The sequence below is a fragment of the Muscardinus avellanarius genome (assembly GCF_963383645.1).
Source record: "Muscardinus avellanarius genome assembly, chromosome: 19".
NCBI classification, from domain to species: Eukaryota; Metazoa; Chordata; class Mammalia; order Rodentia; family Gliridae; genus Muscardinus; species Muscardinus avellanarius.
The window spans coordinates 48044263-48062018 of NC_137805.1; the positions used below are offsets into that span (position 1 = coordinate 48044263).

The 17756-nt window shown below is 55.0% G+C and overlaps 1 protein-coding gene across 1 annotated transcript; it reads left to right on the forward strand.

The window, feature by feature from the left end:
- Positions 1-15738: 15738 nt before the first annotated feature.
- On the forward strand, positions 15739-16722 carry FOXS1 (forkhead box S1; the record flags this gene model as incomplete). The annotated part of the gene is made up of 1 exon (XM_080716201.1): positions 15739-16722. The coding sequence occupies one exon, from the start codon at positions 15739-15741 to the stop codon at positions 16720-16722; it is 984 nt and encodes a 327-aa protein (XP_080572327.1).
- Positions 16723-17756: the final 1034 nt, after the last annotated feature.

Genomic DNA, 17756 nt, shown 5'->3' on the forward strand with positions numbered 1-17756 from the left:
GGACCGCGCCCCGCGGCTCCCGTCCTGCACCGCCCCCCGGGGCTGTCTGCGCGCCCCGCCGGACGCGCCCAGGCGGCGGGGCCAGACCCGCCCTGCCCTGGCCGGCCCGCGGGGGCCTCGGTGCGGGAGGGGCTCCGCCTCCGCCCAGAGGCTGCGTGCGGGAGGCTGGGGCCGGGAGGCTCATTAAAGAGACCGGAAGCTGCCTGCCTGCGTGGCCTCTGTCCTTCGGCCAAAGCCCCCGCCCCGCGCCCGCCCCGGGGCCCGGGGACAGGGATGAGAGGGGGTCTGCGTCCTCTGAAGCCCTCCTCGACCGCAGTCTGCACCGCTGAGTTCCGGCCTCGCCTCACCACGGGAGCGCTGGTCTCCCACCGCTTGGAAAAGTGTCCCCAGAGAACCCCGCCCCGCTCGCATTTCCTCCTTTCTATAAATTCTGGCCACTACGTCCAGTAGTGCTTCCCTCGCACCTGACCTTGTGTTTGGTGCCGGGGATCGAACCCAGCACCTTAGCACGCTAGGAAGTGCTTATGGCCACACCCCAGACCCACACCTGACCCTCTTCGGCTTGAGCTCGCTTATCCTGAGGGAGAAAATGGGCGCTCAGGGAGGCCAGGCAGCTTACCCGGGAGCATGGCTAGAGAAGGGAGGCTGGGTGTGGACTTAGTCTGAGCCCAGTGGTGGTGGGTGGGAAGTAGCTGCTGGTCTGGGAGGTTACTGGCTACGGACACCCCTCCAGCTAGTGGGAATGACCCTTCCCACCAGGAATTTAGAAGCCAGAGCTGCCCGATAAGCACCTGGCCCCAAGGATGAATAGAGGTGATGGCTGAGCTGGACTTCTTTTTTTTTTTTTTTTTTTTTTTTTGTAGTACTGAGGATGGAACCCAGTGACATTTTACCTCTGAGCTACATCCCGAGCCCTATCTTTCATTCTTTCTCTCTTTCTCTCTCTCTCTCTCTCTCTCTCTCTCTCTCTCTCTCTCTCTCTTTCTTTCTTTCTTTCTTTCGTACTGGGGGTGGAACCCAGGGGCTTTTCTACCTCCAGGCTATACTCCCAGACCTATTTTATACTTTATTTGGAAACAGGGTCTCACTAAGTTACTGAGAGCTTAAGTAGCTGAGGCTGGCTTCGAACCTGTACGATCCTCCTGTCTTAGCCTCCCAAGCGTTGGGATTACAAGCGTGTGCCACCATGCCCAGATTTTATTTACTTACTTAGTTATTTATTTGGAAACAAGGTCTCACTGAGTTGCAAAGGGCCTCCGCAATCCTGTCGCAGCCCCCAGATTCAGGGATTACAGGCGTGCGCCACCATGCCCACCATGCCCGGCTGCTGAGCTGGATTTTCCTAAACCAAAATTAACCTAAAGTCGAGAAGGGTCTGAAGCAACTATAACCCAGCAGCCACTCGCACGGGGCTCGGGCTGCGGGCAAGGCGGGAGCCGGCTTCAGGGGAGGCAATGCATGAAGTGGCCTTCCCCTGCCGCCCCTTCCACTCCTCCACAGCCATTTAACAAATGTGCACTTGGCATGGGCAATGAAAGGACAAAGTTTGATCACACCAGAGACCACCTTGTAGCCAAGAGATTTATTGGAGGGGCCGGTATGAAAGGAAGAGAGAGAGAGAAAGAGGAGAGAGAGAGAGACAGACAGACAGACAGAGACAGACAGACAGATAGACAGAGGGGGAGAGAGAAAGAAGAATCCGGGAAGAGAGAGAGCGCGTGCTGGGATCAGGGTTATATAGGGGCTTGGGGTTACAGATTGGGGGCCAGTAGGCTAGGAGAAATGCCCTTTGAACTAATTGTCTAGAGTCCCATGGGAGGGGGTCGTGTGGCCAGGTAATTGGCTTGGGGTCAGCGGGGGAATGTCCCTTTCACTGATTGGCCAAGGGCACCAGGAGGGGGCAGGTCTCCCAGGTAAGTGACCAGGTTCGGTCAGAGGGGGATGGTAGCTTAACTGGTCAGACCAGGGCCTTTCAGGAGACTTAGCTTATGTGGGGGCGGGGGGGATCTGAAATAAGAACCGAATTCATCTAACAGGCAACACAATAACTTCTGTGAGTTCTTGGCTTCCGTGGTAAAAAGATTTTCAATATGCGCCAGTTAGAAAGGCAGAGATTTTATTTTTGTGGTACTGAGGGTGGAACGCAGGGGCTTTTCTACCTCCGGGCTCTACTCCCAAACCTATTTTTATATTTTATTTGGAAACAGGGTCTCACTAAGTTGCCGAGAGCCTCACTAAGTAGCTGAGGCTGGCTTTGAACCTGTGAGATCCTCCTGTCTCAGCCTCCCAAGTTCTGGGATTACAAGTGTGCACCACCACGCCCAGCTAAGGCAGAGGTTTTAATTCAAGCAAAGTAAAGACACAGGTTCAGGAAAGACGCTGGTCATCTCGAAATGCATGAGAGCGCCATGGGGAGAGGGTTAAGAGCTGCAAAAGCTGCCCTTAAATGGCAAAAAAAAAAAAAAAAAAAATGGCCCAAAAAAGAATGGCAAAGAGCTCTTCTGAGTTCTACTTCTTATATGAGAGCCCTCTAGAAAAGGCGTGGCAATAGGGCTGGGGTAGAGTTCAGAGGCAAAATGCCCCCAGATTCAATCCCCAGTAACACACACACACACACACACACACACACACACACACACACACACACACACTGAACCTGGTGCAGCTGGGCACTCCTGTAATCCCAGTACGTGGGAGGCTGAGACAGAAGGATTGCATTTTTGACGTCAGCCTCAGCAATTTAGGAAGACTTAGGAGGAGCTTAGCTCCTAGCAGAGAGCGAGAAAAACAGACAGAGGCGAGGCTAGGCGAGAGAGAAAGAGAAGCAGACACCAGGGCCGCGCAGGCTTGGTCCCTGGGTGCAGGTGGTCCCTGGGTGCGGGTGGTCCCTGGGTGCGGGTGGGAGCCCTCCACAGCCCGCAGAACCTGTAGACAGCCTCCAGGCCAGGCTGCAGCGGAGCGGGCAGGTGAAACCTGGGCACAAGCTTTCACTTCTGCTGCCTCCCTGTACCAGGTGGCCCAGATGCCCTGACCCTTGCGGGTCCCCTGCCGCACCTCAGGGATCTAACCCTCGGCTCACTGCGCACTGTGCTGTGGCCTGTGGTCCATGCTGGACAGAAGGAGGAAGGCCCCTGTGAGGAGGGGATCCATGGCAAGAACGGGGGTAGGGGTCCTGTGCGTCTCCTCCACCGGCCAGTGGGGCAGATTGAGAGCAGACTGTACACTGGGCTTCGCTGGGAAGACCCGGGCAAGACGCTCTTCCGCGTCCCCTGCAAGTTCGCAGCGAGGCAGGGCCGCCAGCGCGCCACAGGGTCAGGTGAGGGAACTACCGGACCTGGGAGCCCTGGCGGGGCATGGGCCCAGCAGCTGCACCCGCCGGTGAGCTGTGGGACCTTAGGCCACTCGCTTGGCCTCTGGGGCTGAGGGTAGTGGTCTCTGTCTCCTGGAGACCCTCAAACACCTCTTAGAATTAGCCAGACAACTGGTGACCTGCACCAACCACCTATACCTCTCGGGCCACATCTCACCAGAGCCATTAGACCCAAACATGGGAACTCCCTCGGGATCCCACCCCAAAGGGAAAAGGGCGAATTTCAACAGCTTGCAAAACGTGTGTGTGTGTGTGTGTGTGTGTGTGTGTGTGTGTGTGTGTGTGTGTGTGAGAGAGAGAGAGAGAGAGAGAGAGAGAGAGAGAGACAGAGACACAGACAGACAGACAGACAGACAGACAGACAGACAGAGACAGAGAGAGAGACAAACTGGGGCTTGAACCCAGGGGCATTCTTCTTCCTAGCTATCCCCCAGTCCTATTTCATCATTATTTTGAAACAGGGTCTCACTAGATTGATGAGAGTCTCAACCGACTGCACATCAGGCCATCACCACGAACACCCTCTCTCGCCCCCACTCCTTCAGAAAGAAGCACCCGCAGGGGGTCCTTTCCACTAGCTCCCTCCCCGCCCCAGCACCCGCCTCCAGCCTGACTTCTGTGTCCCCGGTTTAAACATCTCTTCCTGGAGAGGGCTTCCCCATGGGCCAATTGGTTTCATTCATTCATTAAGCTCATCCCTGGTCCATCAGCTCCCCCTTCAGATCCACCTGTCCTGGGTTCGAAGCGCTGCGATGAGTCTGTCTCTTCACACCAGATGGTGAGAGCTATGGGGCTGGCACATAGTAGGTGCTCAGTAAGCATCGAACAGGGGCTTACCTGCCTTGTCCTTAAGATTTATATGCCGTTGTTGCAAGGAGGGAGGTTCTGGGGGCCGGCCTTCCCCTTCCTTCTGGCTGTACCACCCCAACCCACCCACCTACGCAGGTGGCTGTTTTAGTCCATTTTTTCTGCCGCTTTGACCAAGATACCTGACCTGAGTGACCTAGAGGAGGGAGGTTTCTTTGGCTCACGGTTTCCGAGGCCCAGCCCATAGCCTGCCAACTTCATGACGGACACCATGGTGGCATGTGTGGCAGACCGCAGAGACTCACCTCCAGCCAAGCCCTCCTGCCTAAGTTACCACCCAGTAAATCTATCCAAACTATCAGTCCTCAGCTAGAACTTGGGAGAGGCTGAGACAGGAGGATCACAGGTTCGAGGCCAGCCTTGGCAAGTTAACAAGACCCTCAGCAACTTAGCAAGACCCTGTCTCAAAATAAAAACTAAGAAGGGGCTGGGAGTATAGCTTGAAGGTAGCTTGGGTTCATTCCCCAGTACTGAAATAATAATAAAATAAAATAATTCTTTGTCCTCCAATGGACACATAGTCGAGCCACAATTTTCATGGATTTCATATTTGCAAATTCTGTACTCCCCAAATCAGTACTTGAGTCACCTTCTTGGCCACTCACAGATGGGCACAAAATGACAAAAATTTAGGTTGAAAATGGGGACGGCTGAAGATGAGCTCACGCAGGGCAGCTCCAACCTTCAGCGCGACCTTCATACTGCCAACTAGTGTCCTGTACAGTCAACTTAGTGCCTTATTCTCATGTATGTGTGTGTGTGTGTGTGTGCGTGCATGTGTGTGTCTGTCTGTCTGTGTGTGTGGTGCTTGGGATTGAGCCCAGGGACATTCTACCTCTGAGCCACATCCCCAGACCTACTTTATTTTTTACTTTGAAACAGGATCTTATCAAGTTGTTGAGGGCCTCATTAAGTTGCCAAGGCTGGCCTCAAACCTGCAATCCTACCATCTCAGCCTCCCAAGTATTGGGATTACAGTCAAGGGTCACCACACCCAGTCTTATAACATTTTTAATATTTATTTATTTATTTATTTATTTATTTATTTATTTATTTATTTATTTATCTAGTGTGTGTGTGATACTGAGGGTGGAACCCAGGGGCTTTTCTACCTCAGGGCTACACTCCCAGACCTATTTTATATATTTTATTTGGAAACGGGGCCTCACTTAAGTAGCTGAGGCTGGCTTCAAACCTGTGTGATCCTCCTGTCTCAGCCTCCCAAGCGCTGGGATTACAAGCGTGCACCACCATGCCTGGCCTGTGAGATACTTTCAAAATGAAAAAATAATTTTAAAGGGTTGGTGCTGTCACTCGGAGGTAGAACAATGCTGGGTTCAATCCCTGGCACCAAATAGTGTCTTTAAACAGAAACACACATAAAACGAGATGATCAGTTGATAAAATATATTTCCCCTAAAAGCAATGGTCTTGTATTTGCTAATTCAGTGTATACAGGGACTTGAAAGAACATGACGAACCTGAATCATGAGACTCAGCTCTACACATACCCTCAGACACCCAGCCCCAGTGGCACGGGCTGCTCACTGTTCCCGCACACACCACACCCTTCCACGCCAGCAGGCTGCGCGCACGCTGTTCTCTCTGCCAGGCACCTCCACCCTTCACCTCCTGCTCAGCTCCAGCCCAGCTCACTTCATCCAGCGCCTCCTGCATGCCAGGCATGGCTTGCGACACAGCAGAGAGAAAGCAAAGGCCCCCTTGTTGCGGCTGTTGCCCACCCGCCCTGTGCCCACGTTGCCTATGGGTCAAAGCATTATTAACCCAGTGGGTAAGTGATCCTGAATAGATGCACTTATTACAATGAATAGGCACTGACTGTGTGCCAGGCGCTCTGCTAAGTGCCTCATGTATACCAGCTTGTCTTACACCACCACAACCACATGAGGTTAGGAATTACTGACACCTACAGACGTTTACAGACAACGAAACCAAGCCTCAAAAGGTCGCACTCCTGGCCCCAACACAGGAACTGTAGCTGTTCTCTTTGGGTGCCTGTTCCCCACTAGCCGGGAGTCTCCGAGAACAGTGGGTGGGTGTGAGCCATGAGTTAAACTCCCTCCATGCTGAACGTGGTAACTAGAGGCAATAGCTGTCCTTGGCCCCCTCTGACCGTGCCAGCCCCCACGCCTTCTTCAACCAAGCGCTCTCTCTCCACCCCAGGCCCTTTGCATCTGTCCTTTCTTTTCCCCCAGGACACCAGTTTCTTCCCCAGCTCTCAGGCACACTGACGCTCTCAGTCTTCAACCCAGTGCCAGCTCTTCAAGAGGCCTTTTCTGGGTACCTCTCTAAAGTGGCTCCTTTATTTTTTAATAGAGTAAATAAATGCTTGGCTTATTTATTTTTATCCCTCTACCACAACCATCCTTCTAATATGTTTCATGAATATCTATGGTTCATACAGATACGAAGGGCGTGGCTGTTGTGTGTACATTCTTAACCTCATACACACCATGTGTTCTAGATCTCATTCTGTGTCTCACTTTTTTTGTTTTTGTTGCTCTTGTTTCCTCCCCATAGATTTAGTCTGTTGCTTCTAGACGCTGCGTGGACTCTCTAGTAGGCATCCACGACACACACACCCATCCGCTTTCCCAGGATGGACACAAGTTTGCTTCCAACTCCCAGCACAAAATGCTGCTGTGGGGTCCCTTCACCAGGCCCCTGTGAGCCGCTGCGAGAATTCCTTTGGAGTGGGGATTTCTGCTGCAGAGACATGTTTCTACTCCTTGATGGCACTGGGCATGCGGCACTACCAGACAGAAACGCTACGCCCTTTCCACAGCCACCAGTGTCCACGTCCCCGGCCCCGAGCTCTACCCAGCCGGCTGCCCCATCTCCCATTCTGACGTGCGTTCCCTTGCCGCTTAGACTCGAGCTCCTCCTCAGATGCTGTGGCTTCTGGCTTCCCACGCACCCGTTCCTGCGTGATGAGTGCTTCTCCTTTAGGGGATTCCTCTGTCCCTTGCCATCTGCAGAAGTGCCTTGTATGTTGCTGGCTTCAGACATGCACTTTTTTTGCCTTATGACCCATCCCTCTTGAGTTTTGTTCAATAGGTGTTCTCTGCCTTTACAAGATTTTCTTCTACGCTATAGTCTATTAGTTTTATAGTTTTACCTGTTATCTATGATATCTTTCTTTTTTTTTTTTTTTGCAGCACTGGGGATGGAACCCATGGGCATTCTACCTCCGAGCTATACTCCCAGCCCTATTTATTTATTTATTTATTTATTTATTTATTTATTTATTTATTTATTTGCAGGTCTTGGGGTGGAACCCAGAAGCATTCGACCTCCGAGCTACATGCCCTGCCCTATTTTTTATTCTTTATTTTGAAACAGGGTCTCACTGAGTTGCAGAGGGCCTCACTAAGCAGTAGCTGAGGCTGTCCGCGAATGCGATCCTCCTGTCTCAGCCTCCTGAATGCTGGGATTACAAGCGTGTGCCACCACGCCCAGCTTTTTTTAAATTTTGAAACAGGGTCTCACAGGGTTGGAAAGGGCCTAAGAAGCTGATCCTGTCCGCGAATCGTGATTCTCCTGTCTCAGTCTCCCAAATGTTAGGATTACAGTGTGTGCCACGCCCAGCGATCTATGATTTTTTTTTTTTTTTTTTTTTTTTGGTGGTACTGAGGTTCCTGGAAACCCTTCTACCTCCGGGCTACACTCCCAGACCTATTTTTATACTTTTTATTTGGAAACAGGGTCTCTTAAGCCAGCGCGACTGGCTTCAAACCTGCGCGATCCTCTTGTCTCCGCCTCCCAAGTGCAGGGATTACAAGCGTGCGCCACCACGCCTGGCTTTATGATTTTTTTTAAGATCACCTGGAGACCACTTTGTGGCAACAGGTAAGAATTTCATTTTGATTTTCTGTGTGTGGTATTGGGGATTGAACCCAGAGGCATTCTACCTCTGAGCTACCCCCCGGCCCTATTTTATTTTTATTTCTGAAACAGTGTCTCACTAGGTTGATGAAAGTTGCACTACTTGCTAAGGCTGTCCTCAAACCCACAATCCTCCTGTCTCAGCCTCCCAAGTACTAGGATTACAAACCTGCGCCACCACGCCTTTATAATTTTCTACATGGCAAACCACTGCCGCCGTGTGCATCCTATCGCCTCACGTATTTATTGCTATTTATCACAATCCACAATTTGCAATATGGTTATTCCTGATCAGCTGAATGCAGCCATCTTCTCTTGCTGGACTCGAGTTTCTCAAGAGCAGAGGCCTTGTTCTTCTCGCGCCCCATCCAATTCCAGTCCTTGCTACAACACAGTATGAATATGGAGGAGCTGAGCGGGCGTGGTGGCGCGCCCTTGTCATCCCAGCATTTGGGAGGCGGAGATTGGAGGACCAAGGTTCACGACAGCCTCAGCTACTTGGTGAGGCCCTCTGCAACTTAATGAGACACTTTCAAAATAAAGAATAAAAAATAGGGCAGGAGGTGTAGCTTGGAAGTTGAATGGACCTGGGCTCCATCCCCAGATCCACAAAAAAAAAAAAAAAAAAAAAAAACCCAATATGGAGGAGCCGGGTGTGGTGGTGCCCACCTGGAATCCCAGTACTTGCAAGGCTGAGATGGGAGGATCATAGGTTTGCAGCCAGCCTCAGCTACTTAATGAGGCCCTGTTTCAAAATAAAAGGTAGGGCTAGAGGAGTAGCTCAGAACACCCCTGGGTTCAATCCCCAGTTAAAATTTTTAAAAAAATAAAAAAATAAGAGGGAAAAAGGGAGAGTCTGAGAGGTGGGTCCAGCCAGTCTTCATCCCTACAGTTGGCACCATCCTATCCCCCGGCTCCTGCTCACCTCTAGGCCTAGGCCTTCCACAAGGGCAGGCACGTGGAGGACACTGACCAGGGGGACCCCTCCACTCGGAAGACACAGCTCCACTGTGCCCTCAACAAGGGTATGGACTTCCAAGGGGCCCACGAGCGCCGCCAGCTGGACATCTCCAACCCCTATAAGGTCTACTGCGTCGTGCCTGACGATGCCGGGCCCGGGTACCACCTTGCTCCCAGTGACAGCGCAGAGGCTCCTTAGGCAATAGTGCACTCTCGGAGCTTGAACTCATGGTCTGGGAAACTTAGAAGGACATTGAGACCACCCAGTGTTCCTGCCAGCTTGAAAAGAGGAAAACTGCTAGGTGTGGAGGAGCACACATGTGATCCCCGTACTTAGGAGACAAAAGGATCCCAGTGTACGGCCAACCTCAGAAACTTAGCGAGATGCTCAGAAACCTAGTGAGACCCTTTTACAAAATAAAAAATAAAAGGGGCTGAGGAGGTACCTCAGAAGTTAAATGCCTCTGAGTTCAATTCCTAGTAGCAAAAAGGAGACAGATAGCCGGGCGTGGTGGTGCACGCTTGTAATCCCCACGCTTGGGAGGCGGAGACAGGAGGATCGCGCAGGTTTGAAGCCAGCCGCGCTGGCGTAAGAGACCCTGTTTCCAATTAAAACATAAAATAGGTCTGGGAGTATAGCCCAGAGGTAGAAGGGTTCTAGTACCACACACACACACACACACACACACACACACACACACACACACACAGGACACAGACAGACAGGAGACAGACAGACAGACAGACAGACAGACAGACAGACAGACAGGCATTAAGGCCCAGAGACAGGTGGGCCTTCCCACAGTGAGCTCTGGTACTCCTGTCTGGGCTTACCTTGGTTGAGGGAACCCCTCTCGAGGCCCAGGGAACAACAGACTGCTTTTGCTCCTCACAGTTGCCAGGGTCTGTGTTCCAGGGGGGGGCCATTCCTCACAGCCCATAAAAGCCCCCTGGGGAAGTAACTGAGGGCATCCGCAGGACTGACCAGGTCAGTGCAGGCCGCCAGCCCCTGCGGCCTTCCCGCTCAGGCACCTCTCAGCCCAGACACACAGCGGCCCTCGCCAGCTGCAGCTGCAGCCCCAGACGCTCCTGACCCCTGACTCCATCCCTGTCCCTGTCCTGTATAGCCCGACCTCTGCTCCGTCGCTTCCACCACCTCTGCTCTGTCTTCCGTCCCGGCTCCCTCTCCATCCTCATCCCCTCCACCATCTTCACGTCCATCACTGTCTGCCTCAAACCCCCTTCTCTAAATCACCTCCTCCTTTATCACCCACAAGCCTCTCACTGCCCCACACGCCCCACTAGATCCAGCTCTATCACTCGGTATCACCTGTTACCTTCTCCCCGTCATCGCTGGGTCACTTCTTTGTCTCCATCGCCCATGTCCTCAGGGGCCCCCATCAGCACCGGTCCTGTAGCTGTCTGTTTCTACCATCTCTAGCTCCTTACTGCAGCACTCCTCTCCCCAGCCCAGTGACCCACTCTGACCCTATCACCTCCAGTATCCCATTGACTCCCCCTTGACCTCCAAGGTGGAGAGGGTCTTGAGTTCTGAAACTCCAAAGTTCCTATCAGTCCCAGCTGCCTTCAGTCAGCCAGACTGCCCCCTGCCCAGATGGGGACGCCGTGGCAACTCCTGTGGCCCACGGGTCTCCTCTCCCACCTTCAAAGCCAGCCTCTCTCCCAGCGCTCAGGATGACTCTGGATTGGCCACAAATGATGGGGACAAGTTGCAGTCCCCCGCGCTAGCCCAGCAGGCCTCCTGGCCATCAGCCGCCCTCCTGCCAGACCCTTTGGCTGGCTGACCACAGTCAGGACTGGGTGTCCTCACCTGCCCCCACCTCTCCTTGGCCCTCTCCTTGCTCTAGGGGTCAAGGGGGTGCAGAGGCTCACCCTCCTTCCCCGGGGTACCAGACACAGGACCACAGACAGCCCTGAACCTTCTCTGAGGACTTCAGCAATCCTGGTAAGGACCACTGTGCTTAACTGGGGAGAGCCCAGGGGTGGGCCCTGGCTCTCCCAAACCACTCAGCAGCGAACAGTCCTGAACTTCACCTATGTCAGCAGTCCTTCTAAGCCCTCCCTCAGCCCTGCAAGGTAGATGCTGCCCGCCATCCCCATTTAGCAAGTGCAGAAATCACAACACAGAGGCTAAGAACTTTGCCCAAGGGCACACAGCTAGTTACCAAGTAGCAGCGGGAGAATAGAGTGGAGGGCCTGGCTGCTGAGCCCACAGCCCTGACACTGAACTCTGCGGCCGGCTCCTTAGGGCGGAATGGGACATACTGTTGTCGCTCTTGTTATTTCTACCAGCATTGATCTTTGAGGGGTGGGGGGCTCCCAGAATCCCAGATATCAGGGCTGCAAGGTCACAGGGTCCCTATTGTCCAGACGGTCCCAGAGGCTGCGCTTCCAACCATGGAGCTAGACTGCCAGTTAGTGTTTACACTGCACGGTATTATTTACTGCTGCTGCTACTAGAATTATTAGTACTGACCGGGAGGGAGTGGCAAAAATTCCCGAGGTAGAAGCTGGGAGGATGTTACCGTGTAGGCCGGTGAAGAAAGGGAAGGAAAACGCCAGCGTGGTGGCGCACGCTTGTAATCCCAGCATTCAGGAGGCTAAGACAGGAGGATCACGGGTTCGCGGCCAGCCTCAGCTACTAGTGAGGCCCTCTGCAACTCAGTGAGACCCTGTTTCAAAATAAAGAATAAAAAAGAAGCCGGGCGTGGTTGCACACACTTGTAATCCCATGCTTGGGAGGCTGAGACAGGAGGATCGCACAGGTTCGAAGCCAGCCTCAGCTACTTAGGCTCTCAGCAACTTAGTGAGACCCTGTTTCCAAATAAAGTATAAAATAGGTCTGGGAGTAGAGCCCGGAGGTAGAAAAGCCCCTGAGTTCCACCCCCAGTACTCCCAAAAAAGTTTAAAAATTAAAAATAGGGCTGGGGGTGTAGCTCAGAGGTAGAATGTCCTTGGGTTCCATCCTCAATACTGAAAAAATTAAAAAAAAAAAAGAAAAGAAAAGAAAAGAAAGAGAAGGAAAAGTTGGCATCTCTAGTGCCCCCCTAAGCCCCTGTCCCCTTGCTTGGCAGATTGCTGGTAGCGCTAGTGCGCCAAGCCCCACATGCTGGGAGGAGGTCACCTCTTGAGCCAGTGGACAGCTGCTGCTTGCGGCCGCCAAGGGCCCGCTGGGGCCGGTTGTGGGCACGCATGGCACGAGTCAGCTCCTCAGATGGCCTCCCCGAGCGCGCGTGGCTGTGGTAGCCGGAGCATGGGTGATGCTGTGGGTGGCGCCCAAAGGCGTTTTCACTCAGGGCCTGTGCCAGGCCCGCGTGCACCCTCCCCACACCGCGCAAACCTCGCGGGCTGGAGCGCCCTGCCAGCCGCTTCCCGGAGGGTAAGCATGGGGCAGGGTGGCCGGGCGCTGGTGGCGGGCATGGGGTGGGCAGAGGGGAGTGGGCACACGAGATGTGGGCGCTGGGTATGGGCTTCAGGGTGCCGGGCTGGGGGAGGATATCAAAACAGAGACACAGCACAGAAGCACCGGGCTGGGAAAGAATAGCCTATCGGGAGGGCTGGCCAACCGACTGCATGGGGTAGGCCTCTAGGGGGCGTAGCACCGGCTTGTGGGGCCCTGGATGGGAACAGAAGCAGAGGACTTGGCCGCATGGGCTAGCATAGGGTGGGCACCAGGGGCACTGGGCATCATAGGCACACGGGATGGCAGTGGGCATGGGTTAGGCATCAGGGCAGGGAGTGGACGTAGGGGTGCCAGGCAAGGGGGACACGTGCGGGCTTGGGACTGGGATGTGGCATATAGGACGTGGGCATGGGATATGGGTGCGAGGTGGGCACCGGGTGGGTGCCTAGTTCTTGGACTGCGCGCCCACCTGCAGGATGGCGGTCAGGAACCAGAGTACCAGATCCATCTGTGTTTGTGGAGGAGTTCCTGGGGCCCCTGACCAGCCCAAGGAGCTGTCTGTGACTCACTCTCCACTCCAGCGCAAACCACGCCCTAAGTGCACCCCCCCCACCCGGCCCCCACCTTGCCCAGACCCTGAATGACCCTCTGTTCCATGGAACCGTGCCTGGAAAAGGCGTGGGGATAGGCTGTCACTAGCGCTGTGATTTCCCATAGAAACCAAGGCTTGTCTCGCTGCCCCCGCCACCGCAGGTGGAGCCGGGAGATCCTCTCTGCGCCCTGCAGGGTCCCAGCCGGCACCCCGGACTGTGTTGCCCACCTTTGTGGAAACAGAGTCACCCTGGGCGGGTTGCTTCCTCCTCCCCCACCCACTAACAGCAGCGCCCCCACGGAGCACAGACCCTGCCCCTACCCCCCCTCCCTGAACCAGTGGATTTGCCCCCCCCCACCCCCAGGTCACAAGATGAAGACTGCAGTAGCCTTAGGCAGCTGGAAACCCAGCTGGACCTTGAAGTCTCAAAGACCACAGTAACTGGGGCAGAAATAGAATGGAATCACTTTTTAAGAGCCCAGCACGCCAAGAGCTGCCTGGGTACAGCCTTGCCCTACCTGTGAGCCCACAATGTTTGCTTAAAGCTGCATTTACCAGTAATTAGATCCTGGGGGTTATTCAGAGCAGTGCCAACCTGTAGCAGACTTGCTTGGCTCTAAGGGACTGAGTTTCTAGATGATACCTCCCACCTGCCACTAGGCCCTCTCCCTGGGGCACAAGGACTTGTTGTGAGCCTTCAGCTGTAGATGCTAAGGCTGAACCACCAGCAGTAGAACACTATTTTTGAAGAAGCAGAGGCAGACTCCCAAACACAGCCATCGCTAAGGCAAAGGCCAGAGGCGAGTCCAGCCCCTCCCAAGCCCCGCAGATCTTTGCAGACTGTAAGCTGTAGGAAACCCTTGAGAAGCAGGTGCTGCATTTTCAAAATACAATAAGTTTATCTTGTAACTAAACTGCCTTGTGTGTAACTTTTTTCTTTTTCTTATTTCTGACCTTATTTATAGTAATCTTATAGATGCCAACAAAATAAACTCTTTTGATGATATATTAATAAGTGACTGTGTGTGTGTGTGTGTGTGTGTGTGTGTGTGTGTGTGTGTGTGTGTTGCTGGAATAGACCCCAGAGCCTCACATATGCTAAGCATGTGCTCTACCACTGAGTTGCACCCCCAGCCAACAAACCATGGGGGGTACTGTATGATTCAACAAAAGACAGAAGCCAGTTAGCTGCTATTTTTTTATTCATTCAACAAGTGTGTATGGAATACATCTACTCTGTTCTAGGGTCCAGTACTGGGTCCTGGGGACAGAGCAAAACAGCAAGGTCTCCGCTCTCTTAGGGTTCATAGCCTGCTTTCCAGTTGAGGTCCTATAACTGTCTCCTTCTCTTGACCCTCACAAAGGAGTGGTGTTAAGAAGTTCCTGATCCTGGGTTCTAATCCTAGCTTTACTACCTCTGTGACCTCAACCAAGTTACTTAACTTCTCTGAGCCTTAGATCATCTATCTGTTCAAAAGAAGCTATGAAGACCTCGGAACCAGCGCTGGTCCAAGGAGTAGATGTAGTGGCGGGAGGGGGAGGGCTTGGAACAGAACAGGTGCACGGGCGTGGGAGCAGGTGCTCAGGGAGGACACTGTCCCATCCGTCAGAAGGATGAAGTGTGTCCAGGGCTTCGTTGTTGCCAGCTCCAGGACAGCTCAGTTCCTAGTGGCAATCCATTTCGTGTGATGCTCGCCCAGGGTGCTGCCTTCTGTGTAAGGGAGTCTCACCTCCTCGCGGCGGCCCGGACAGCTAAAGAGATGCCAGTTCATTTTAGAGATGGGGAAGTCTCTGAGATGACCTCTCTGCCCAAATGGCTGTCCTCCCCACACTAGGCACTAGAGGGCAGCAGGGCCCAGCAAGAATGGGCCTGCCTCCTTACCTCCCAAGGAAACCGGTACACACCCCAGTGCAGGAGGATAGGGATAGCGTGGCCCCAGTAGCTCTGCACTGCAGGGGAAGATGGGAGATGGGAGAGGAGAGGGCCCCGCAGTGGAGAGCTGAGAGGTGCCTGGGGCTTTCCTCAGCCCATGGGGACCCTGCTCACATTCTGCCTGTCTCTGGTCTCAGCAGCACACTGCCCCACCTCACGCTGGGGTGTCCAGCTCCGTCCTTCTCTAGGGCCCTCGTCACCCCGGGGTCTAACTCTCCCGCACACTCCTTGTCCCTGCGTGGATGTGTCTCTCTGGTTCCTTGTATCTGGCCCCGTCTTTATCTCTTTATGTCCCTGCCTCTTTCTCTTTGTGAGTGTGTTCTTTATGCTTCTGCCTCTCTCTCTCTCTCTCTCTCTCTGTCTCCTTAATTTCACATCCTGTCCCTCCCCAGCCCCACCACGCAGCACATGTGGGCTGGGGGGTCCCAGTGTCTTCCCTCCCACCTCCTCACCCCTGGCAGCTAAGCTGTTCACACTCCCCAGCTCCTCCAGTGCCCGCCCCTCTCGGGCCTTGCAGGGGAGGAAGGGAGGCAGCCTGGTGGGCCCACCCCTTTTTGCCTTCCCAGGCTGGGAGGCTGGGCCAGTGGGCCTTTAACCAGCCCAGGCAGGCTGTGCCGGACGCCAGCCTGGACGTCGTGCCTGGCCCTGTGTTCTCCACAGCCACCAGCCCGGCCAGCCCGGCCAGCATGCAGCAGCCGCCGCCCGGGCCGCTGGGCCCTGCAGCCGAGCCCACCAAGCCCCCCTACAGCTACATAGCCCTGATCGCCATGGCCATCCAGAGCTCTCCAGGACAGCGCGCCACACTCAGCGGCATCTACCGCTACATCATGGGCCGCTTTGCCTTCTACCGCCACAACCGGCCCGGCTGGCAGAACAGCATCCGCCACAACCTGTCCCTCAACGAGTGCTTCGTCAAGGTGCCCCGTGATGACCGAAAGCCCGGCAAGGGCAGCTACTGGATGCTGGACCCCGACTGCCATGACATGTTTCAGCACGGCAGCTTCCTCCGCCGCCGCCGCCGCTTCACCCGGCGGGCAGATGCCGAGGGTGCCAAGAGCCCTGCCAAGGCTCGCGGAGGACCCCTCAGGGCTACCAGCCAGGACTCCGAAGCCACTACAACCGCCAGGCAGTGCCCATTCCCACCAGAGCTGCTGGACCCCAAGGGCCTAAGCTTTGGGTGTGTGCTGGGGGCCTTGCCAGCCAGCACCTGCCCGACGACCACTGAAGTCAGTCCTCGGCCACCTGTGGAGCCCAAAGAGCTGTGTGCACCCAAGCCTGCAGGCCCAGGGGAGCTCCCCGCCGCCGCCTCATCCTCCGCGTGCCCGGCATTCAGCTTTCCCACTGGCTTCTCTGAGGCCGAGGGCTTTAGCAAGGCCCCCGCGCCTGTCTCAAGCCCTGAAGCAGGCATTGGGAACAACTACCAGTGCCGGCTGCAGGCGCTGAATTTCTGCATGGGGGCCGACCCGGGCCTGGAGCACCTCCTGGCCTCAGCGACCCCCTCTCCTGCATCACCCACTCCTCCGGCCACACTCCGGGCCCCGCTGCACTTGCCAGCTGACCCCAAGGAACCATGGGTTGCAGGGGGCTTCCCTGTCCAGGGAGGCTCAGGCTACCCTTTGGGGCTGCCCCCCTGCTTATACCGGACCCCAGGAATGTTCTTCTTTGAGTGACAGCAGGGCCCTTGCCAGGCACAACCCTGTAGGACCCGGAGAGCTCTCGGGCCACCCTGGCAGACCAAGGACAGTAGGACGGGAGCCAGTTCCAAAACCAAAGCTCGGCCAGGCCCTCGGGGCCTCCAAACTGACTTGGGGGTGAGGGGGACGGAGCCCCTTGGGATTTACTCTGTGGCTCTCAGGATCAATAAAGCCGGTGTGATGATGTGGGTCAGCGGCTGGATGGTTGGGGCTGCAGGCCAGAACGCCAGGTCTAGGTGAGGTGGTGGTGGCTGTGCGGCAGGGGCTGAGGACCTGGGATAGAACTGTCTTTTTCCTGTCTGGGACTTTCGCAGAGGGTTTCCCAGGAGTATCAGGGATAAGGCAGGCAGAGGGGATGTGACCAAGAGAGGGACTGGGTGGGGGCTGAGGCTGAGATGGCCCAGGGGACTGATTCTCCTGCCCCAGACTGTCTCAGCACGCCCGTTATGAGCAGCCATAAAACCCATGACCATTTGTGGCATTTCTTCGATCCCAGACATCTATCACCTCCCCTGGGTGATATGGAATGTTGGCCCCACTCACAGTGCTGGAAACTGAGTCTCAGATAGCTTGGCGCCCACTGAGTGGCGGGGACACTGGGACCAGAACCCAGCGGCTCTGCCTGCAGGTGAGGGGAGTGCAGGTGGGGAGTGGGATCAGGGCGGTGGTGTCCCTAAGGGAGGCAGGGCTTCTCTGAAATACTGTTTGCCAGGGCTAAGCGGTTCCCCACCCCCTGGTCCCCAAGCTCACAGGCACACCTCCCTTCCTCTGGATCTCCCACACGAATGGGGCGCTCTCCTGGTCCCCTGCTCCCTGGCTCTTTATGGAAGCATTTCCCTCGGAGGTGGGCAGGCTGTGTGGCCATCCAGGATACCCATCAGAAGCCCACTTCGAGAGCCTCTAGCTACACCCTTGGGTGGAAACTGGAATGTGGAGGTGCGGGTGCTGCCCATGAGAGGAAGGAGCCTGGGCCGCCCCTTCCAGAGCCTCAGCCCTCCCAGGGGGCCATG